General features: G+C 42.1%; 1 protein-coding gene across 7 annotated transcripts in view; it reads left to right on the forward strand.

Annotated features, from left to right (window-relative positions):
* LOC121282775 (protein CASP-like) overlaps positions 1 to 19420 on the forward strand; it is a 698867-nt gene that overhangs the window by 410093 nt on the left and 269354 nt on the right. For all 7 annotated transcript variants that reach the window (XM_041196552.1, XM_041196551.1, XM_041196546.1 and 4 more), the window contains exons 9-12: positions 5303 to 5351; positions 6452 to 6556; positions 13734 to 13922; positions 14510 to 14568. In XM_041196552.1, the coding sequence (XP_041052486.1) occupies positions 5303 to 5351; positions 6452 to 6556; positions 13734 to 13922; positions 14510 to 14568 (402 nt within the window). The remainder of the gene's footprint in view (positions 1 to 5302; positions 5352 to 6451; positions 6557 to 13733; positions 13923 to 14509; positions 14569 to 19420) is intronic.

A 19420-nucleotide genomic window follows, 5' to 3' on the forward strand; every position in this document is an offset into this window, starting at 1 on the left:
ACAATCCCACTTGTAGATTTTGTCACTCAACACTTCCTTCAGCCCCATCTCCCTTACATTGCTGTTATAATTACGGTGCAACATTTTTAAAGAGTTTGCAGTCAACCAATTGCACACAAGTAGCTGTGGCCCCATCAATATTTGATTTAGATTTGCTCCCCCACGGTGTTTTTCCATAGAACAAGAGCACAGTGCATTGCTAAATTGTGTAGCCAAATTCTATACTGTACTGGCATTAAAATAACCATGTTGCCAATGACTTGCACATTTGTGGTTTTGCCTTGCCACGTGCTGAGATTGAGTTTTATTTAGGTCCTCCTTTTAACTTGATTTGATGTTTTATTGTAATATTGTGCATGTTGTAGGGCGCCTCTACAAGAACTACCTAATTATTATTACCTGAATGATGTAAAAGCATAATAGAATTCAAAATATTAAACCATTCCTGGGACATAGCTTAATTGAACCCAGTGTGTTCTCTCATGTTCAGGTTTTAGAATGTTGGGGTTGGCAGATAGCAAAGTGATAACATCAAATGCTAACACGGGTTTTGGATTGAGGTTACATGTGAGCTGGAATGCGTGAAACATCTCAGTGATTATGCACGTCCTGGTGTTGATTTCCATATTTAATTCACATTTTAGTTTATTTACGATTCTTGTTTATCTTCCAGCATTTTGAGAAGGAACACCAAGTTTTATTTATTTGTTCTTTGGTTGTGGGTATTGCTGTGTTTAGTTGCCTTGATGGCCAGCCTTCTCTGTGAATCATTGTGTTGGTGGCTCTTCTACAATGGTGTTATGTAGGGATTTCCAGGATACCGATTCAGTGATGACGAATGGACATTAATTTTTGTATTCACAGTGAAGGGACTTCTTGCTTAAAGTGTTTGTTTTATTTTTGTTTTTTTAATGTTTAAAGTCAAACTCCATGCTATAACATAAACAAAAATACCTGGAAAAACTCAGCAGGTCTAGCAGCATCTGTGGAGAGGAGCACAGTTAACGTTTCGAGTCCGAATGACCCTTCAACAGAACTTAGTAAAAATAGAATAGAGGTGAAATATAAGCTAGTTTAAGGAGGTGGGCTGGGATAAGTAGAGCTGGATAGATGGCCAATGATAGGTGGAGATAACCAAAAGATGTCACAGACAAAAAGACAAAGAGGTGTTGAAGGTGGTGATATTATCTGAGAAATGTGCTAATTAAGGGTAGAAAGCAAGACAAGCAAGGTACAGATAGCCCTAGTGGGGGTGGGGTGGGGTGAAGGAATCAAAAAAGGCTAAAAGGTAGTGATAAAACAATGGATGGAAATACATTTAAAAATAATGAAAGTAGGTGGGAAAAGAAAAATCTATATAAATTATTGGAAAAAAAGGGGGGGGGGGAATCGGAAAGGGGGTGGGAATGGAGGAGAGAGTTCGTGATCTAAAATTGTTGAACTCAATGTTCAGTTCGGAAGGCTGTAAAGTGCCTAGTCGGAAGATGAGGTGCTGTGCCTCCAGTTTGCGTTGAGCTTCACTGGAACAATGCAGCAAGCCAAGGACGGACATGTGGGCATGAGAGCAGGGTGGAGTGTTGAAATGGCAAGCGATGGATGTCTGGCTTGCGGACAGACCGAAGGTGTTCTGCAAAGCGGTCATCCAGTCTGCGTTTGGTCTCTCCAATGTAGCGGAAACCGCATTGGGAGCAACGAATGCTGTAGACTAAATTGAGGGAAGTGCAAGTGAAATGCTGCTTCAATTGAAAGGAGTGTTTGGGCCCTTGTATGGTGAGGAGAGGGGAAGTTAAGGGGCAGTTGTTGCACCTTCTGCGGTTGCATGGGAAGGTGCCATGGGAGGGGATTGAGGTGTAGGGGGTGATGGTGGAATGGACCAGTGTGTCCCGGAGGGAACGATTCCTGCGGAATGCCGCCAGTGGGGGTGAAGGGAAGATGTGCTTGGTGGTGGCATTATGCTGGAGTAGGCGGAAATGGCGGAGGATGATCCTTTGAATGCGGAGGCTGGTGGGGTGATAAGTGAGGACAAGGGGGACCCTATCATGTTTCTGGGACGGAGAAGTAGGTGTGAGGGCAGATGCTATAACATGTTTTTGTTGTGGTACTTAGACATGAGCATCTCCAGTTGATTTTCTACAGAAAAAGTTTTATGTCTAATGAATCTTCATTTTTTAATAGAAATTGTTTTTTTGTAATATCAGTGTATTAGATGCAGATTTATTTGTAATGTACAGATTTATTTGTAAAGTATAGAAACTATTAGCATTTATAGTAAAGGGTTTTTATTATCAATTTAATAGAAGTGGTTTCTAGTTGATAAATTATTTGCCAGATCTGTGTGTCTGAATGCAAGGATGCTGGAAGGTTGTGCGTGGTTTCATGTAGTTTGTATGGTGAGGAAGGAGCAGTTCTTGGTGATTTAAATGAGATAAAAATGAAGAATAATAATCAGATATGTTGCTGAATATCCTGATTGTTAAAATAAAATCATTGAGGTTGAATATTGACTTATATTGTTGAAGATTCCCTGCTATGGCCAAGGCGACTTCGGTTCTCCATGAGAAGCAAATATAATAGCAGCAAAGTTTTCTTTAACTATAAGAAATATTTCCAGATCTAAATGGATTATGTTTACTATCATGAAAGGTCTCTTTTATTGCTTTTAAGAAACTCAAACACCAGCCATCCCTTTGGGGTTGCTTCACTTTTGGGATTTGGGGTGATTGTGAAATATATTGGTGAATTTGAATACGGAAAAGAACATCGAAGATATCTGACATATTTCTTCTATGTATCACTTCAAAATAATCCTCAACTATATGCTCCTGCAGTGCTAGTAAGAGAGAGTACACATTTCACACATAACTGTTATGTGTTGAATTGCAAACTGGCTTGGTTGTCCAGTGCCAACTTAACCTGTTCTGTTCCTTTGGTGGTAGCAGGGAGGATTATTTCTGTTCACCTGGCTGACCCATCACTTTCTTAAATAAGGCATATTGTATTTTCTTGAGGGGGAGCATATGCTTCTAATATCATTCACAGCCTGTACAATTTAGGTTGTATGCTGCAGTTTTCATGCAATAAAACAATGTTTCCATACATATGCAGTAATGCTGGCTTTAATTCATCCCTCAACTAGAATAATGAAAAGAGTCGTGTTTTAGATTACAGTCTAATTTAGGAAAACAACGTTGTCACAGTTACTAAATGGGAAAAAGCATCTAATTATAGAAAGAACCTTGAAATAATAAAGCAGCAAGTGCAGGACATTAAGGAATATTTGTTACATGATGATGTGGAAGTGTACAAGACAGCACTGTGGGTGTACCTATACCACATGGAGCAGAATTTTTAGCTTGACATGTAGGCACGCGCCCGACCCGCTCAAGCATAAAATAGAGCGTGATGATGTTGGGCGAGCGTCCTGACATCATCCCGCGCTCGTGTGGTATTTTGGTCAGCAGGTGCGCATGAAAGCTCTCTGCCTTCAGGGAGATTTCACCCTGTGCTCCCCCGCGCCCGCACTTATGTCAGCACCCGCTCTCCTCCCACCCCCACCCCGGCAGCGCTGAGCATTTCAGTGCGCCTTTCACATTGGCTGACTGTTAATTGGCCAGCCAGCATGAAATCACGGTCGGGGGTCAGTTCCCTGGCTGCTCCCGGGCCCACTGATTGCGCACACCCGCCGAACTAAAAATCCTGCCCATGGTTCAAAAAGGCAGCTCACCTTCTCAAGGATAATTAGGGATAGGCAATGTAAATGCTGGTCCAGTCAGCAATGACATGTTCCGTGAAAGAATAAGAAAAACTACCAACTCGTAATAAATTTTCGGAGCTTTCAACAACTGTATAGAAAGTAAAAAAAGCCAAAGCCTCATTTGTGGCATTGGACCAGTTTTGGGATTATTTACAAAACATTTAACAAAGATGCAATTCAATATCTAGTAAAGAAACCAAATTTTTTGATCGTATCTTTTTGCATGAACTCTAATATAGCTGCCTCGTTCTATGAGTGAGGGACTGGCTGATTATGTTCTGTTGATTGGGCATGTGAATTGTGTATGTTGAAATGTTGGTTGAAAGGAATTCAGTTGAGGCTCAATATATGAAGAGGTTAAAGATTCTATATCTGTTAATCATCTGACTAATCTGGTTAATTATGTTGGAAAGTTGAGAATTATAAAGGTAATAACTATCAATCATAATCCAAGTCCATAATGGTTTATTCCATTAAATATCTACATGAAGTATGATTTGAGCAGTGCCAAGGAAAGGAGATGATTTGATGTTATTTAAAGTCTTTTGTTTGTGTACTATGAATAGCCACAACGTGTGGCCTGTTTCATTGCCATTGCAACTTGTTATGGACTGAAGTTATGTTTTTATGACTACTTACCAAACAAATGTTGTAGCCTTGCATCTCAAAACCTGGCATTTAGTCAAAGTGCTGAAATTATTTGCCAAACTATTTGAATGGACATCAATCTTAAGATAACCCCAAATGTTAACAGTCATCTGGCCTCTATTTTAATTCTCAGTTTGATTGGGGCTCAGGTTAACTCTTTTGAGTACAAACACGTTTCCATCTGTTCCTATTCAGATGAAGTTACATTGTTTCATAGTTTGCCATTATGAGATTTGTACTCTTGATCTTGGGGTTGCAAACCCAGTACCATAACCACTTGGCTATTTAGGCCAAGCTCGGGGCTCAGGTTAAGGTGTACGGAGCTAAACATGATTCTTGATTTGACCATTGTTACCTGACTGGCTGCTGCTGGTCAAATTAAACAGTCACAACTAGAAAAAGTTGTACATAAGCAAAGTTTTTTCCTGCATTGAGTTCTCCTGTGTAAGGCACTTTTTTGTTAACCCCTTTGTGTAATGTTATGTTTAGTTCATTGTGTAATATACTTTCCAGTCTCCTAAAGTTAACTTCTAGCTTACAGTACATAATTAATATAAGCTGCTGCTGGAACTGCACTATTATTGACCTCAAAATATCAATATAATGAAAAATAGACTTTTGCAAACATAACCTGTTGAGTGTTGCAGTGTCTGAAACCATCTGTGCAATTGCAACTGTAATTTAGGCATTTAAGAACAGCTGAATGAAATGGATAGAGATACTAAAGCTTATTTATATCTGGCACACAAAAAATCTAGATGCAGTTTCTCTTTGACTAATACAATAAGGATATTTCCACACCTAAAACATCTATCTGGGTGTGGTTTTTTTATTGCATCGGCATATCAGTAATGTGTTCAGGATTTCAGTTAACTTGGGTTCTTCTTCAATCTGTTACAGAGCGGATGAAATTGAAATGATCATGACAGATCTGGAAAGAGCCAATCAGGTAACAGATTTTTAATTTATTGGCTAAGGATTTGATTTGTGCAGCTCGTCCCCTTCAGAATCCCCTTGCACCTCACTCTCCCATCCCATCCCCTCACAAATCACTCTCCCATCCCATCCCCCTGCACCTCACTCTTCCATCCCATACCCTCATACCTCACTCTCCCGTCCCCCCTGCACCTCACTCTCCCATCCCCCCTGCACCTCATTCTCCCATCTCCCCCATCTCACTCTCCCATCCAACCCCCCCCTCACTCTTCCATCCCATCCATCCCTTTATACCTCACCCTCATAGCTGTTCCACTTGCACCTCCCACCTTTCCGCCTCTTCCCCACGTGCCTCTTCCCCGTGACCCCTCCCCACAACTCCTCCCCGTGATCCCTCTGCCCTCCATCCACCTCCCCTCATCCACCTTTCTCCCTTCCCCTTGTACTATCCTTCTCTCCCTTCCCTTCCATTCTAACCTCTCATCCCCTTGCCCTCTCCCCTCATCACTTGGCCCTCGCCTCCATCCCTCCATCCTCTCCCTTTATCCCTCCACCTGCTCCCCTTGTGCCTTCCCACTCCCTCCCTTTTCCTACCATTATCCTTCTTAGATCCTCCCCTCCCACCTTTCCACCCCTTTTGCTTTCTGAGCCCCAACTGACTCATCTGTTACACCCCTCCCACCTTTTTCACTCATCCTCCTCCCCATCCCTCTCATTTCCAGTTGCCACAAACTGCTTGCCTTCCGTTCTCTCCCTCCCTCCCCCATGTCAAAAGAAAGTCCCTTTTGGTCTCATCTGTGGAAAAGAAATTGAATAAAAGAATCTCATTGCACTTGTTTTTGTTCTGTCTCAAAAACTCACTGAGCTGCAACATTAATATCAGCAGGGATTCCTTGCTCCTGGCGTTAAATTACTGTCATAATCACTCAATTATTTCCTCCTTGTACTGTTTAAAATGAATATCCATCACTTTCAGAATTTTCTTTTTACATTTATTAGGTTGACTGTTAAGGAAAATCTGTTATAGTCACTGATGCAGAAATTGATTAATGGGCCTATATAATTTGTCAGCTGTTGAATGAATATGTTTTGTTTTTCTTCCCTTTCCCTCAGAGGGCAGAGGTGGTTCAAAGAGAGGCAGAGACCTTACGTGAGCAACTTTCCTCAGCTAACAAATCCCTGCAGCTGGCCACTCAGATCCAGAAAGCTCCTGATGTGGTAAGTCATTAAAGATGGTGAATCAAATGAAGGGTTGACTGATAAACACATTTTTCACTTCAGAGCTGTCTTAGCCACTTTCCAACAGTCTTACCTATTAATTTTAGGTCAATTTTCTACATTGATGATCAACCAACCAATGATAGTTGTGCATTTGAACTGATTTGGAAAAGGTGGTAACTAGATTAAGATGTAACTGAAAATGATGAGGCTGCGATAATGACACAAGTTTCCTCATGGGATAATGTGCCTTTATGTTCTGTTATCATCGATCTGTTAAAAATATGATAAAAGAACTGAATTGTGTGAATAACTGCTGTGCCATTGCAACCCTTGATCCTGATGTCTAGTTTTCTAATTTTGGAACGTATACTGACTGCACTCCATATAATTCTCAGGTACAGGTTGCTTGGTCTGACTTTACTCACTACATTTTTTCAAAACCATAATGTATCAGTCTTCCAAATAAACCTTTTACAGAAACTTTATTCACTCTACAGTGAATGAATCTTCATCTTAAAAGAAAATGAACAGAACTGTAACATTTGAGCTTTTTTCACGTTCAGCAAATAACCAGATAGCATTGCCCTAAAAAAAACACCCTTCACAGCCACCTTTTCCTTTACTGAGGCACCTTTCTTTCTCCCAGCATTACAGAGACACACTCTTCCTCTGTTTTGGGCAGCAGAGAAATATACAATTTGGATGTTTTGCACCTCAACAGGACTGGAACAAATATTTTTGCAAGGAGTTTAACTAGTTCTATGGGTGAGGGTTTGAATTAATTTGACAGTGGTCTGGGCATGAGAATGAAACATTAGAGAGGATCAACAACAACAAAAACTTGTATTTATATAGTATCTTTAACAAAAAGAGAGCTTCTTCACAAGAGCGTTATAAAGCAAAATTTGACATCAAGCCATATAAAGTGATATTAGGGCAGATGATCAAATGGTCAAAGAGGTAGGTCTTAAGGAGCGTCTTAAGGGAAGAAAGAGGGTTGAGAGTCGGAGAGATTTTGGGGGAAATTCCAGAGTTGAGGGCTTTGGCAGCTGATGGCAAGGCCACAATTAGTGAAGCAATTAAAATCGAGGATGTCGTAAGTCTAGAATGCGAGGTGAGAAAAAACTTTTTCACACAGCGAGTAGTTAGCGTTTGGAATGCACTGCCTGGAAGTGCGGTGAAGGCAGGTTCAATTGAGGCATTCAAGAGGGCATTGGATGATTATCTAAATAGAAACAATGTGCAGGGTTATGGGAAAAAAGCAGGAAATTGGCACTAAGTTAAAATGCTCAGAGAGCCAGTGCAGACACGATGGGCTGAATTGCCTCCTTCTGCACCGTAACAATTCTGTGAATTAGCTGAGTGCAGATATTTCAGAGAGTTATGGTACTGCAGGAGATTCGAGGCAGAGAGGGGTATGGCCATGGGAGGACTTGAAAACAACGATGTGAATTTTAAAATTGAGGTATTGTTTGATCAGGAGCCAGTGTGAGTCAGTGAGCATAGGGATGATGGATGAACAGGGCTCAGCAACGGTAAGGTCACAGGCAGCAGAAATTCGGATGACCTCAAGTATATGGATAGTAAAATGTTGGAGACCAGCCAGAAGTGCATTGGAATAGTTAAGTCTAGAGGTACCACAGCCACGATGAAGATTTCAGCAACACTCAAGAAGTTTGACACCATCCAGGACCATCCACAAGCATTCACTCCCTCCACCACCGGCGAACAGTGGCAGCAGTTTGTACCATTTACAAGATGCACTTCAGGAGCTCACCAAGGCCCCTTAGGCAGTACCTTCCAAACCCACAACTGCTACTATCTAGAAGGACAAGGACAGGAGATACATGGGAATACCACCGCCTGGAAGTTCCCCTCCAAGCCACTCACTACCCTGACTTGAAAATATATTGCGGTTTCTTCACTTTCACTGGGTCAAAATCCTGGAACTCCCTCCCTAACAGCACTGTGGGTGTACCTATACCACAGGGACTTCAGTGGTTCAAGAAGGCAGCTCACCACCACCTTCTCAAGGGCAATTAAGGATGAGCAATAAATGCTGGCCTAGCCAGTGACATCCAAAACCTGTAAAAATGAATTAAAAAAAACAGATTCAGCTGATGTTATAGAGGTGGAAATCAGCAGTCCTACGAATGCCACAAGTATGTGGTCAGAAGCTCACCTCAGGGTCAACTATAACACCAAAGTTTCACACAGTCTGCCTTAGCATCACATGTTTTCCAGGGAGAGCGAAGGAGTTGGTAGCTAGGGAGCAGAGTTTATAATGAGGACCTATTACCATGGTTTCCTTCTTCCCAATCTTTAATTGGAGGAATTTTCTGCTCATGCAGTACTGGATGTCAGACGAGCAGTCTGATGATTTAGCAACAATAGAAATGTCAGGGAAGTGATTGTGAGGTAGAGCTAGATGTCATCAGCCTACTTGTGAAAACTGATGCTGTGTTTTTGGATTTCTTCAAAGACAGCATGTAGTTGAGAAATGGGGCAGGGGGTTGGGACAGCAAAGGTAACGGTGCAAGACCAGGAAGAGAAGCTATTGCACGTAATGCTTGTTAATCGATTAGATAGAAATAATTGAAACAGCTGAGTACAGTCCCACCCAGCTGGATGCAAACGGAGAGGTGATGAAGGAGGATGGTGTGGTGAACCAGATCAAAATTAATAATACTCAAAATAAAAGTGGAAATGGCAGCTTCCTCTAGGCTTAGGTGATGCCAGGAGCCTGTGTCTAGAAGTTTGGGCTGGGTTGAGCTGTTACCAACTCCTAGCTCCTCCCCGATGAGGAGAGGAAATTTTCTTTTGTCACAGTCAGGTAGGATGTCATCACCACCTTCAATAAGAACAGTTTTGGTACTGTAGCAGGGCTGTTAACCTGATTGGAGGGATTCAAACATGACAGCCTGGGAAAGATTTTGGAGGTGACAGCGCTGAAGGACTTTGGAGAGTAAAAGGAGGTTGGAGATGGGCTGTAAGTTTGCAAGGTTGGTGGGGTCAAGGTTTGGTTTTTGAGGAGATGCGTGATGATGGAAGATTTAAAGCAGAGATGGATGGTACCGGAAGATGGAGAATCGCTAATAATATGGGGTAACATGGAGACCAGGAAGGAAAATTGGGCAGCCAGCGGTTTAGTGGGAATAGGGTGCACAGAGAACTGGGAGCAAAACAAGCACTGTTAGAATAATGAATTGTTCAGAACGAGGAGGGATCAAACAGTAAGGAAATGCGAGGCAGACTAAAATGGGTATGGAGTGCATGTGCATAAATGCAGGGAGAATGGGAGGAAAAGATTGGCAAGCTACAGCCACAAGTCATATATGGGACTGACCTAATGACAGAGACAATGACAGGCAATGACAGAGACCTGGCTCCAACAAAGGGAAGAATGAATCTTAGAATGGTTGCAGCACAGAAGGAGGCCATACTTCAGATAATTAATTTTCTTTTGAAGACCTTGATTATCTCCACCTCCACCACATTACCAGGCTGTGCATTCCAGAACCCAAATACTTGCTGCATAAAAAAGTTTTTTCTCCTGTTACTTTTGCTTCTTTTGCCAATCACCTTAAATTGGTGTCCTCTGGTTCTTGATGCTTCCACCAACAGAAACATTTTCTCCCTATCTACTCTGTAGAATGGGCACTTAATATTTCTGGCTAAAAGATAAAAGAGGAGAAAAGGAAGAAGGAGTGGCTGTATGATCAAAGGCACTATTACATTAGTTGGTAACGACAACGTCGTTGAAGTTTCAAATAGAATCTATTTTTTTGGAATTAAGGAACAATGGAGGGGGTTGCTCTTTATGCTGCTGGGTGTATACTAATGGGCCACCAAATAGTGGGAAGGAGATAGAAGAACAAATGTGTAGGCAGATTTCAGAAAGATACAAGAACTACAGAATATCGATAATGGTGAACTTCCAATTATCCCATTATAGACCGGGATTGTAACAGTGTAAAGAGTAAAGGCAGGGAGGAATTTCTTAAATGTGCAAGAGAATGCTCTTGATCAATATGTTTCTTATCCAACGAGAAAGGAAACAGTACTGGATATAGTTCTGGGGAATGAAATGGAACTAGTAGTTTATGTTTTAGTGGAGAAGCAGTTGGGAACGGCAAACACAATATCATTAGATTTAACATGGTTTTGGAAAAGGACCAGAAAAAAATCAAACATGGGAATACGTAGCTGAAGGAGAACTACTTTCAGTGAGTTGAAGAGGCATCTGGTCAGGTAAAATGGGAAATTAACAATGGGAGCCTTTCAAATAGAAGCTAGCTTGTGTACAGACCATATGTATTCCCACGAGGCATCAGGGAAGGGCATACAAAGTTGCAGGTCCCTAGATGACTAAGGATATAAAGATTAAAATGCAACAGAAATATGGGGTGTATAATGAAAGTCATGTTCATAATTTCCTAGAGAAATAAGCTGAATATAAAAAGTACAGGGAAGTACTGGAAAAATGTACTATATATGAGAATAGATTTGTGACTCACATAAAAGAGAGCCCAAAAGTCTTTTATAAACGTAAATAGTAAAAATGTAGTCATGGGAATAGTGGAACAAATTGGGGACCTTGGGGTGGTAATTGCCTTTTTAAAATTCATTTTACAAGATGTAAGCTTTGCTCTGATTGTATTTGTCCTGCTTTTTTGTGGATAAGTCATATCTGGGCAATTTTCCATATTGTCAGGTGGGTGCCAGCGTTGTAGCTATGCTGGAACAACTTAGCTAGGGGCACTGCTAGCTCTGGAGCACAAGTCTTTGGTGGCACAGTTGGGATGGTGTCAGGGTCCGTAGCCTTTGCTGTATCTAGTGCATTTAGCCTTTTCATGGTATCATGTGGAGTGAATTGAATTGGCTGAACACTGACATCTGTGATGCTAGGGACCTCAGGAGGAGGCCAAGATGGATCATCCACTCGGCACTAGATACATCCACTCGAAAACACTAGATACATGATGCTGATCCCACCCTGTCAGTTACAGTCCAAAAATAATCTCAGAAAACCCATAGGACCACCATAGAAATACACATGAAACCCACAAGGTGTTGAAAACAATCCTTCCATCATTGTAAGGGAACTTACAGTCCCTCTGGCATAAACAAAAGGTTGGAATGTATCACACCTGATAGCGCTGAACCAGCATCAATAAAACAAAAGTAAATTCAGAATTATTTTCCTCTTGAAATCAGAGCCAAACTGCTACAGTGTCTCTTTCACAGTTTGTTTTTTATGCTAGGTATTGTCTCTGACTCAGCATCACTGGCCACTCCTTTAAGCAGACCTCATGTCCTCTATGATCTGAATTGTACCCTTCTCAATAACTCAATAAACAATACATCAGCTATTGGTATATATCATGTGCTGCAACATGATTTCTCTTCGACAGATGGTGGACTAAAACACCCATACCAATTTGAGGCACAGGGTTTGAACCGATAGTGTTTTTATATCCATAAGATGGTTAAATGAGCAATATGCAGTTTAACCCGAGTAACGCCTTCACAATACAACAGCAGTGAAACAAGAGTAATTTTAGATCTAAACATGACCGTAAAACAAAGACCACTTACTGTAATCTGACATTAGGTTGACTGTTCTTGACCAAGTTCATGCTTTTAAAACACACAACGCTCTATGGCCATTGGATACAAAGTTTCTGCTGCTGACTCCACAATGCTTTTGCTGAGCACTGCTGCTACCAATCTGTGAAATGGTATCACTGCCCATTGACCAGTCAATTACAAAGAGCACCAGCCAGTCAGTGACCCTGTCCTCTTTTCAAAGAAGTCAGAAATAGATGTTTGTCAAAATCACTACCCCAATTTGGAGTGGGCTATTCTTTGAATTGTGACTTGGGATTTAGTGCCATGTTTTGTGAATTGTATGAAATGTCATCCTAAATTGCTGCATATGTTGGGACGATGGAGCCACCTCTAACAATAACATAAGATATCTGCAAATGTAAATGATGGTTCCCTGGAATGATGAATCAGTAAACATTTAACTCCACCATTGCATTAGCTATGACAGATTTGTTCTTCTCCCAAACAGCTGCCTGATCTGAATTGTTAACTGCTGCTGACCAGAGTACTTTGTGTGATGCCTGTCATTACTGAACCGGAGGAGGTTACTTTCAACAAGCTGAGGAGGGACCTGGCCCGGATAAATTTGAGTCAAAGGCAGAAAGATAATGGAGTAGTGGGCAGCCTTTAAAGAGGAGATGGCTTGGATAGAGTCTAGGCTCATTTGTACCAGGAGGAAAGGGAGGGTAACTGAAGCCAGAGCTTCAGGCAGAAAGCATGGCTGAGCTACTGAGTAACTTTGCATCATTGCTCACCAAAGAAAAGATCTTTGCAGAACCTATGGTAAACGAGGAGGTTGCTGGCATGCTGGATAAGTAAAAAATTAGGCGTGGTGCTAGAAAGGTTGGTATACTTAAAGTGGATGTTGCCCAGCCTGGATGGGATGCATCCTAGGCTGCTAAAGGAGGTAAGGATAGTAATCGCAGATGAGCTGACCACAATCTTCCAATCCTCCTTCAATACAAGGGTGATGCCTAAGGACTGGAGGTTTGCAAATGTTAAGACCTTGTTGAAAAAGAGAGAAAGATAAACCTGATAATTGCAAGCCAAACACTTTAATGAAAGAAAAATGCTGAAAACCCGAAATAAAAACAGAAAATGCTAGAAATACGTAGTAGGTCTGGCAGCATCTGTGGAGAGAGAAAAACAGTTAACATTTCGGTTTTTAAGCAAGTGCAGAGCCAGGAAAATGTGTCAGGGAATGGGTGTGGGAGTAAAGAACAATGAGGAGGACTCGTGACATGGTGGAGCAGAGATAGAACATAATCAGCTTTAGAGAACAAAAATGGAGAAACTTTATCCTAAAGAGTGAATGTTTTAAATTCCTATACCTGAAGATTGAAAGTATTTTTATAAATTCAAGGTCATCCCTGTAAGCTGAAATATCTATAGCAATGGACAAAGCTGTAAAGTATTTCTTCTGTCTAAAATTGACCTGTTTAATATTGATGAATGAAGCATAAAGGTTTGACGTTATCCTCCAAAGGTCTAACATTTAGTATGATTTCAAAACCATTTCAGGAAAGCTACTTACAAAATTTGTGTTTTGGATCCTGCTTATTAGGAACAAGCTATCGAAGTGCTAACACGATCAAGTCTGGAAGTTGAACTGGCAGCAAAAGATCGTGAGATAATGCAATTAGTTGAAGATGTACAGAGGTTGCAGGCAAACCTGACCAAACTCCGTGAGACCTCAGCAAGTCAGGTCTCACAACTAGAACAACAGCTCAGTGCAAAGAACAGCACACTCAAGGTAAAAGAACACTTGTCAATTTTTAGATTATAGGTTTCATTAAATTACTGTATTCATGATAGCAGATTTCAGATCATGCTTTTAACCTGCAATTTTTGAAGCATGTATGATTTCTTGTCTTCCTTGCATCTCAATGGATTACTTTTGCATTTGTTCCGGGGTTGCATTTCTTATTTAAATTAAATAGACATTGAATCATTAGAGTAACTGGGCAAGTTCCTGTGTATTATCACTATAGTGTGGAAAGTAGCTGATTCAGAGCTTCATTGCAGAGACGGGCAAATACTTGCAGGAATTAAAGAATTTGTAGCTCAGGTAGGAAACTATGTAAGCTATATGTTATTTCAACTAAACATACGAGAAGCTATTTTAACTCCATTGAAAGATAGTCGGGCGATAGCTATATGATTGAAATGGGAATATTTTGCATAAGGTTTTCGATGTGATCAAGAAGTTAGTTAGCTGATGGTGAGTTCTGCAGAATGTTACGTTTTGTGCTGTTGGGCTGAACACTAAATTATTGTACTATTTTTAATGGATGCTATTTTTATGTGTTTATTGTGTGTTATAAATTATTTGTTTTGAAGCAACTAGAGGAAAAGCTAAAAGGACAGTCTGACTATGAAGAGGTTAAAAAAGAGCTGAGGTAAGTGTTGACCCAATATGTCATTTCTGTTTTCCTTGCATCTTGTTAAAAATGATGAATTTAGCATGAAACCTGAGTTGTCATTCGCTTGTATTCCTAGACACAACTTGGCTTATTTCCCTCTCCCAGGGTCATGAAATCAGACCTCCCTGTATACAGATATTGCCAGTAGTTCTGTTCCTTGAAGACCTCCCAGGAGGATATTTGAGGGGTGTGAGGTAGAACCACACCTCCATAGATCCCCTGAGACCTTCCACAGATGGCTTGGCCAGCGCTAGAGCACTTGTCCTTCAGGGAGCCTTGAATGTGAATGTCAGTCAAAGGTGGGATTTGATTTGACTGTTGTCATCAGGAGAACATATAGCTACTGGGTCACCTCCTGAAAATGTCTTTTATTGTTAATATTTTTAATAGAATTTTGCTTTTGTGGCTCTTCTTTCTTTGACCGATAGTTCTGTTGGTTGTGCATTCTCCAGAGGCTCAGGTGAGGCGGTATCCAAAATTGTGAAGCTGTATTACTGGAGAAGAAAAGAGTTGACGTTTCGAGTCCTCATGACCTTTCAACAGAACTGAGTGAATATTAGGAGAGGGGTGAAATATAAGCTGGTTTAAGGTGGCGGGGGGGTGGAAAAGTGGGGGTGTGGGGGGTGTGGTTGCAGGGACAAGCAAGCAGTGATAGGAGCAGATAATCAAAAGATGTCACAGACAAAGGAACAAAGAGGTGTTGAAGGTGGTGATATCTAAACGAATGTGCTAATTAAGAATGGAGGGCAGGGCACTCAAGGTACAGCTCTAGTGGGGGTGGGGTGGAAAGAGTAGCAGGGCATACAAGATTTAAAAATAGTGGAAATAGGTGGGAAAAGAAAAATCTATATAAATTATTGGAAAAAACAAAAGGTAAGGGGAAGAAATGGAAAGGGGGTGGGGATGGAGGAGGGAGTCCAAGATCTAAAATTGTTGAATTCAATATTCAGTCCGGAAGGCTGTAAAGTGCCTAGTCGGAAGATGAGGTGCTGTTCCTCCAGCTTGCGTTGGGCTTCACTGGAACAATGCAGCAAGCCAAGGACAGACATGTGGGCAAGAGAGCAGGGTGGAGTGTTAAAATGGCAAGCGACAGGGCGGTTTGGGTCTTTCTTGCGGACAGACCGCAGGTGTTCTGCAAAGCGGTCGCCCAGTTTACGTTTGGTCTCTCCAATGTAGAGGAGACCACATTGGGGGCAACGACTAAGTTGGAGGAAATGCAAGTGAAATGCTGCTTCACTTGAAAGGAGTGTTTGGGCCCTTGGATGGTGAGGAGAGAGGAAGTGAAGGGGCAGGTGTTGCATATTTTGTGTGGGCATGGGGAGGTGCCACAGGTAGGGGTTGAGGAGTAGGGGGTGATGGAGGATTGGACCAGGGTGTCCCGGAGGGAACGATCCCTATGGAATGCCACCGGGGGGGCAGTGGTGAAGGTAAGATGTGTTTGGTGGTGGCATCATGCTGGAGTAGGCGGAAATAGCGGAGGATGATCCTTTGAATGCGGAGGCTGGTGGGGTGATAAGTGAGGACAAGGGGGACCCTATCATGTTTCTGGGAGGGAGGAGAAGGCGTGAGGGCGGATGCGCGGGAGATGGGCCAGACATGGTTGAGAGCCCTGTCAACGACCTTGGGTGGAAAACCTCGGTTAAGGCAGAAGGAGAACATGTCAGAGGAACTGTTTTTGAAGGCAGCATCATCAGAACAGATGCGACGGAGGTGAAGGAACTGAGAGAATGGGTTGGATTCCTTACAGGAAGCGGAATGTGAGGAGCTGTAGTCGAGGTAGCTGTGGGAGTCGGTAGGCTTGTAATGGATATTGGTGGACAGTCTATCACCAGAGATTGAGACAGAGAGGTCAAAGAAGGGAAGGGAAGTGACAGAGATGGACCATGTGAAAATGATGGAGGGGTGGAGATTGGAAGCAAAATTAATAAATTTTTCCAAGTCCCGACGAGAGCATGAAGCGGCACCGAAGTAATCATCGATGTACCGGAGAAAGAGTTGTGGAAGGGGGCCAGAGTAGGACTGGAACAAGGTATGTTCCACATACCCCATAAAGAGACAGGCATAACTGGGGCCCATGCGGGTACCCATAGCCACACCTTTTATTTGGAGGAAGTGAGGGGAGTTAAAGGAGAAATTGTTTAGTGTGAGAACAAGTTCAGCCAGACGGAGGAGAGTAGTGGAGGATGGGGATTGTTCGGGCCTCTGTTCGATGAAGAAGCTAAGGGCCCTCAGACCATCCCGGTGGGGGATTGAGGTGTAGAGGGAATGGACGTCCATGGTGAAGAGGAAGTGGTTGGGGCCAGGGAACTGGAAATTGATGATGCGATGAATGTAGGTGGGAAGGGACTGGACAAGGGGGAGAGAGAAGGGAGTCAAGGTAACGAGAAATGAGTTCTGTGGGGCAGGAACAGGCTGACACGATCGGTCTACCGGGACAGTTCTGTTTGTGGATTTTGGGTAGGAGGTAGAAGCGGGCCGTCCGAGGTTGGGCGACTGTCAGGTTGGAAGCTGTGGGAGGAAGATCTCCAGAGGAGATGAGGTCAGTGACAGTCCTGGAAACAATGGCTTGATGTTCAGTGGTGGGGTCATGGCCCAGGGAGAGGCAGGAGGAAGTGTCTGCGAGTTGACACTCAGCCTCCGCGAGGTAGAGGTCAGTGAGCCAGACAACAACAGCACCACCCTCGTCAGCAGGTTTGATGACAATGTTGGGGTTGGACCTGAGAGAACGGAGTGCAGTAAGTTCAGAGAGAGACAGATTAGAATGGGTGAGAGGAGCAGAGAAATTGAGACGATTAATGTCACGCCGACAGTTCTCAATGAAAAGATCAAGAGAAGGTAAGAATCCAGAGGGAGGGGTCCAGGTGGAGGAAGAATATTGGAGGTGGGTGAAAGGATCCATTGAATGGGGAGAGGACTCCTGCCCAAAGAAATGAGCATGGAGACGAAGACGGCGGAAGAAGAGTTTAGCATCGTGCCAAGCCCGAAATTCATTGAGATGAGGGCGTAAGGGTATGAAACTAAGTCCTTTGCTGAGCACTGAACGTTCAGCGTCGGAGAGGGGAAGGTCAGAGGGTATTGTGAATACATGGCCAGGGCTGGGATTGGAAGATGGGGTGGGGACGGAGGGACAGGCAGGGGCGGAGGGTCCTAGATGGGTGTTGGTGTCGATGAGTTGTTGGAGCTTGCGTTCCTTAGCACTTGAGAGAAAGAGATAAAGTTTCTTGTTGAGGCGTCGGGTGAGACTAGAGCTGTACCTTGAGTGCCCTGTCCTCCATTCTTAATTAGCACATTCGTTTAGATAATATCACCACCTTCAACACCTCTTTGTTCCTTTGTCTGTGACATCTTTTGATTATCTGCTCCTATCACTGCTTGCTTGTCCCTGCAACCACACCCCCACTTTTCCACCCCCCCGCCACCTTAAACCAGCTTATATTTCACCCCTCTCCTAATATTCACTCAGTTCTGTTGAAGGGTCTCGAGGACTCGAAACGTCAACTCTTTTCTTCTCTGCCGATGCTGCCAGATCTGCTGAGTTTTTCCAGGTAATTCTGTTTTTGATTTTGTTTTGGATTTCCAGCATCCGCATTTTTTTGTTTTTATTTCAGCTGTATTACTGTCTGATTAATTATATTGCAGTTACTGTAGAATTATAGAATCATCGAGGAAGGCCATTTGGGCTATCGTGTCTGTACCAGTTCTTTGAAAAGAGCTATAGAATTAGCTCTACTCCCTTGTTCTTTTGCCCCATTTCCCCAAAATGTTTTCTATTTCCAGAATATATCCAATTACTTTTTAAATCTACTCCCGCTACCCTTAAGGCAGTGCATTCTATCAAACAGAAAAAAAATCTAACTGACACATTCATCAGAATAAAACTATTTTCTTTGAAAGATCAATTACGGTAGTATTTACCTTCAAAAAATGTTTTTCCTCTCCATTATCCATTTATTTTTCTTACTGAAGAGTTTCAGGACATGAGAAGTTTATATTTATTTAAAAAATGAATCTGAACATAAAAAGATGTTGCTTCTGATCCCCAGTGTACACTGAAGTTATGATAGACAGACTGGACAGTCCAGAAGTTAAAAGTAATCACTTTAATTTCAGTTCAAAGAATTTGCCTATTAATTTATTGAAAATGAAGTGAATTGACATCTGACACTTCATGGATTATATTGATAAGACTGAAGATTTCAACAAAACGAGTTGTATCTTGTAGCTTTGAGCAGTATTTTGACAAGTGTAGTAATTTAATTAAACTAACACTTTTCAGCAGTTTACAATTTTCGTGCACAAAAGTCTTAGGGTGGAATACAGAAAATCCCAAGCTTACTACATCTCAAAGCTCATTTTTGAGAGAGTTCAATCTTTCTCCATTGCGTTACCTCTCATTTTGTATTTTAATGTGTTTGCTGAAGTATGAATAGTTTCACAAAGGAGCCTGCTTTCACTATGACGATACAGCATCACTTCCCTTTAGTTCAGCAAAGTCACTCTTCTTTCATTAGCAGTTCACTTTCCAGAAGCAAATTCATATGTACTGGCCTATCAGACTGTCATTGCAGATCTTCGTGATGATACTGCAGCTAAATTTGCTGACAATACAAAGATAGGTAGGAAAACAAGTTGTGAGGAGGATACAGAGTCTGCAAAGGGATGTAGATATGTTAAAAGAGTGGACAAAAATTTGGCAGAGTGGACATTAGTTTGGCAGATGGAATATAATGTGCGGAAAATGTGAGGTTGCCACTTTGGCAGGATGAATAGAAAATCAGAATATTATTTAAATGGAGAGGGACTGCAGAATGTTGTGCTATGGAGGGGT

This window comes from Carcharodon carcharias, chromosome 10 (genome assembly GCF_017639515.1).
Source record: "Carcharodon carcharias isolate sCarCar2 chromosome 10, sCarCar2.pri, whole genome shotgun sequence".
Taxonomy (NCBI): Eukaryota; Metazoa; Chordata; class Chondrichthyes; order Lamniformes; family Lamnidae; genus Carcharodon; species Carcharodon carcharias.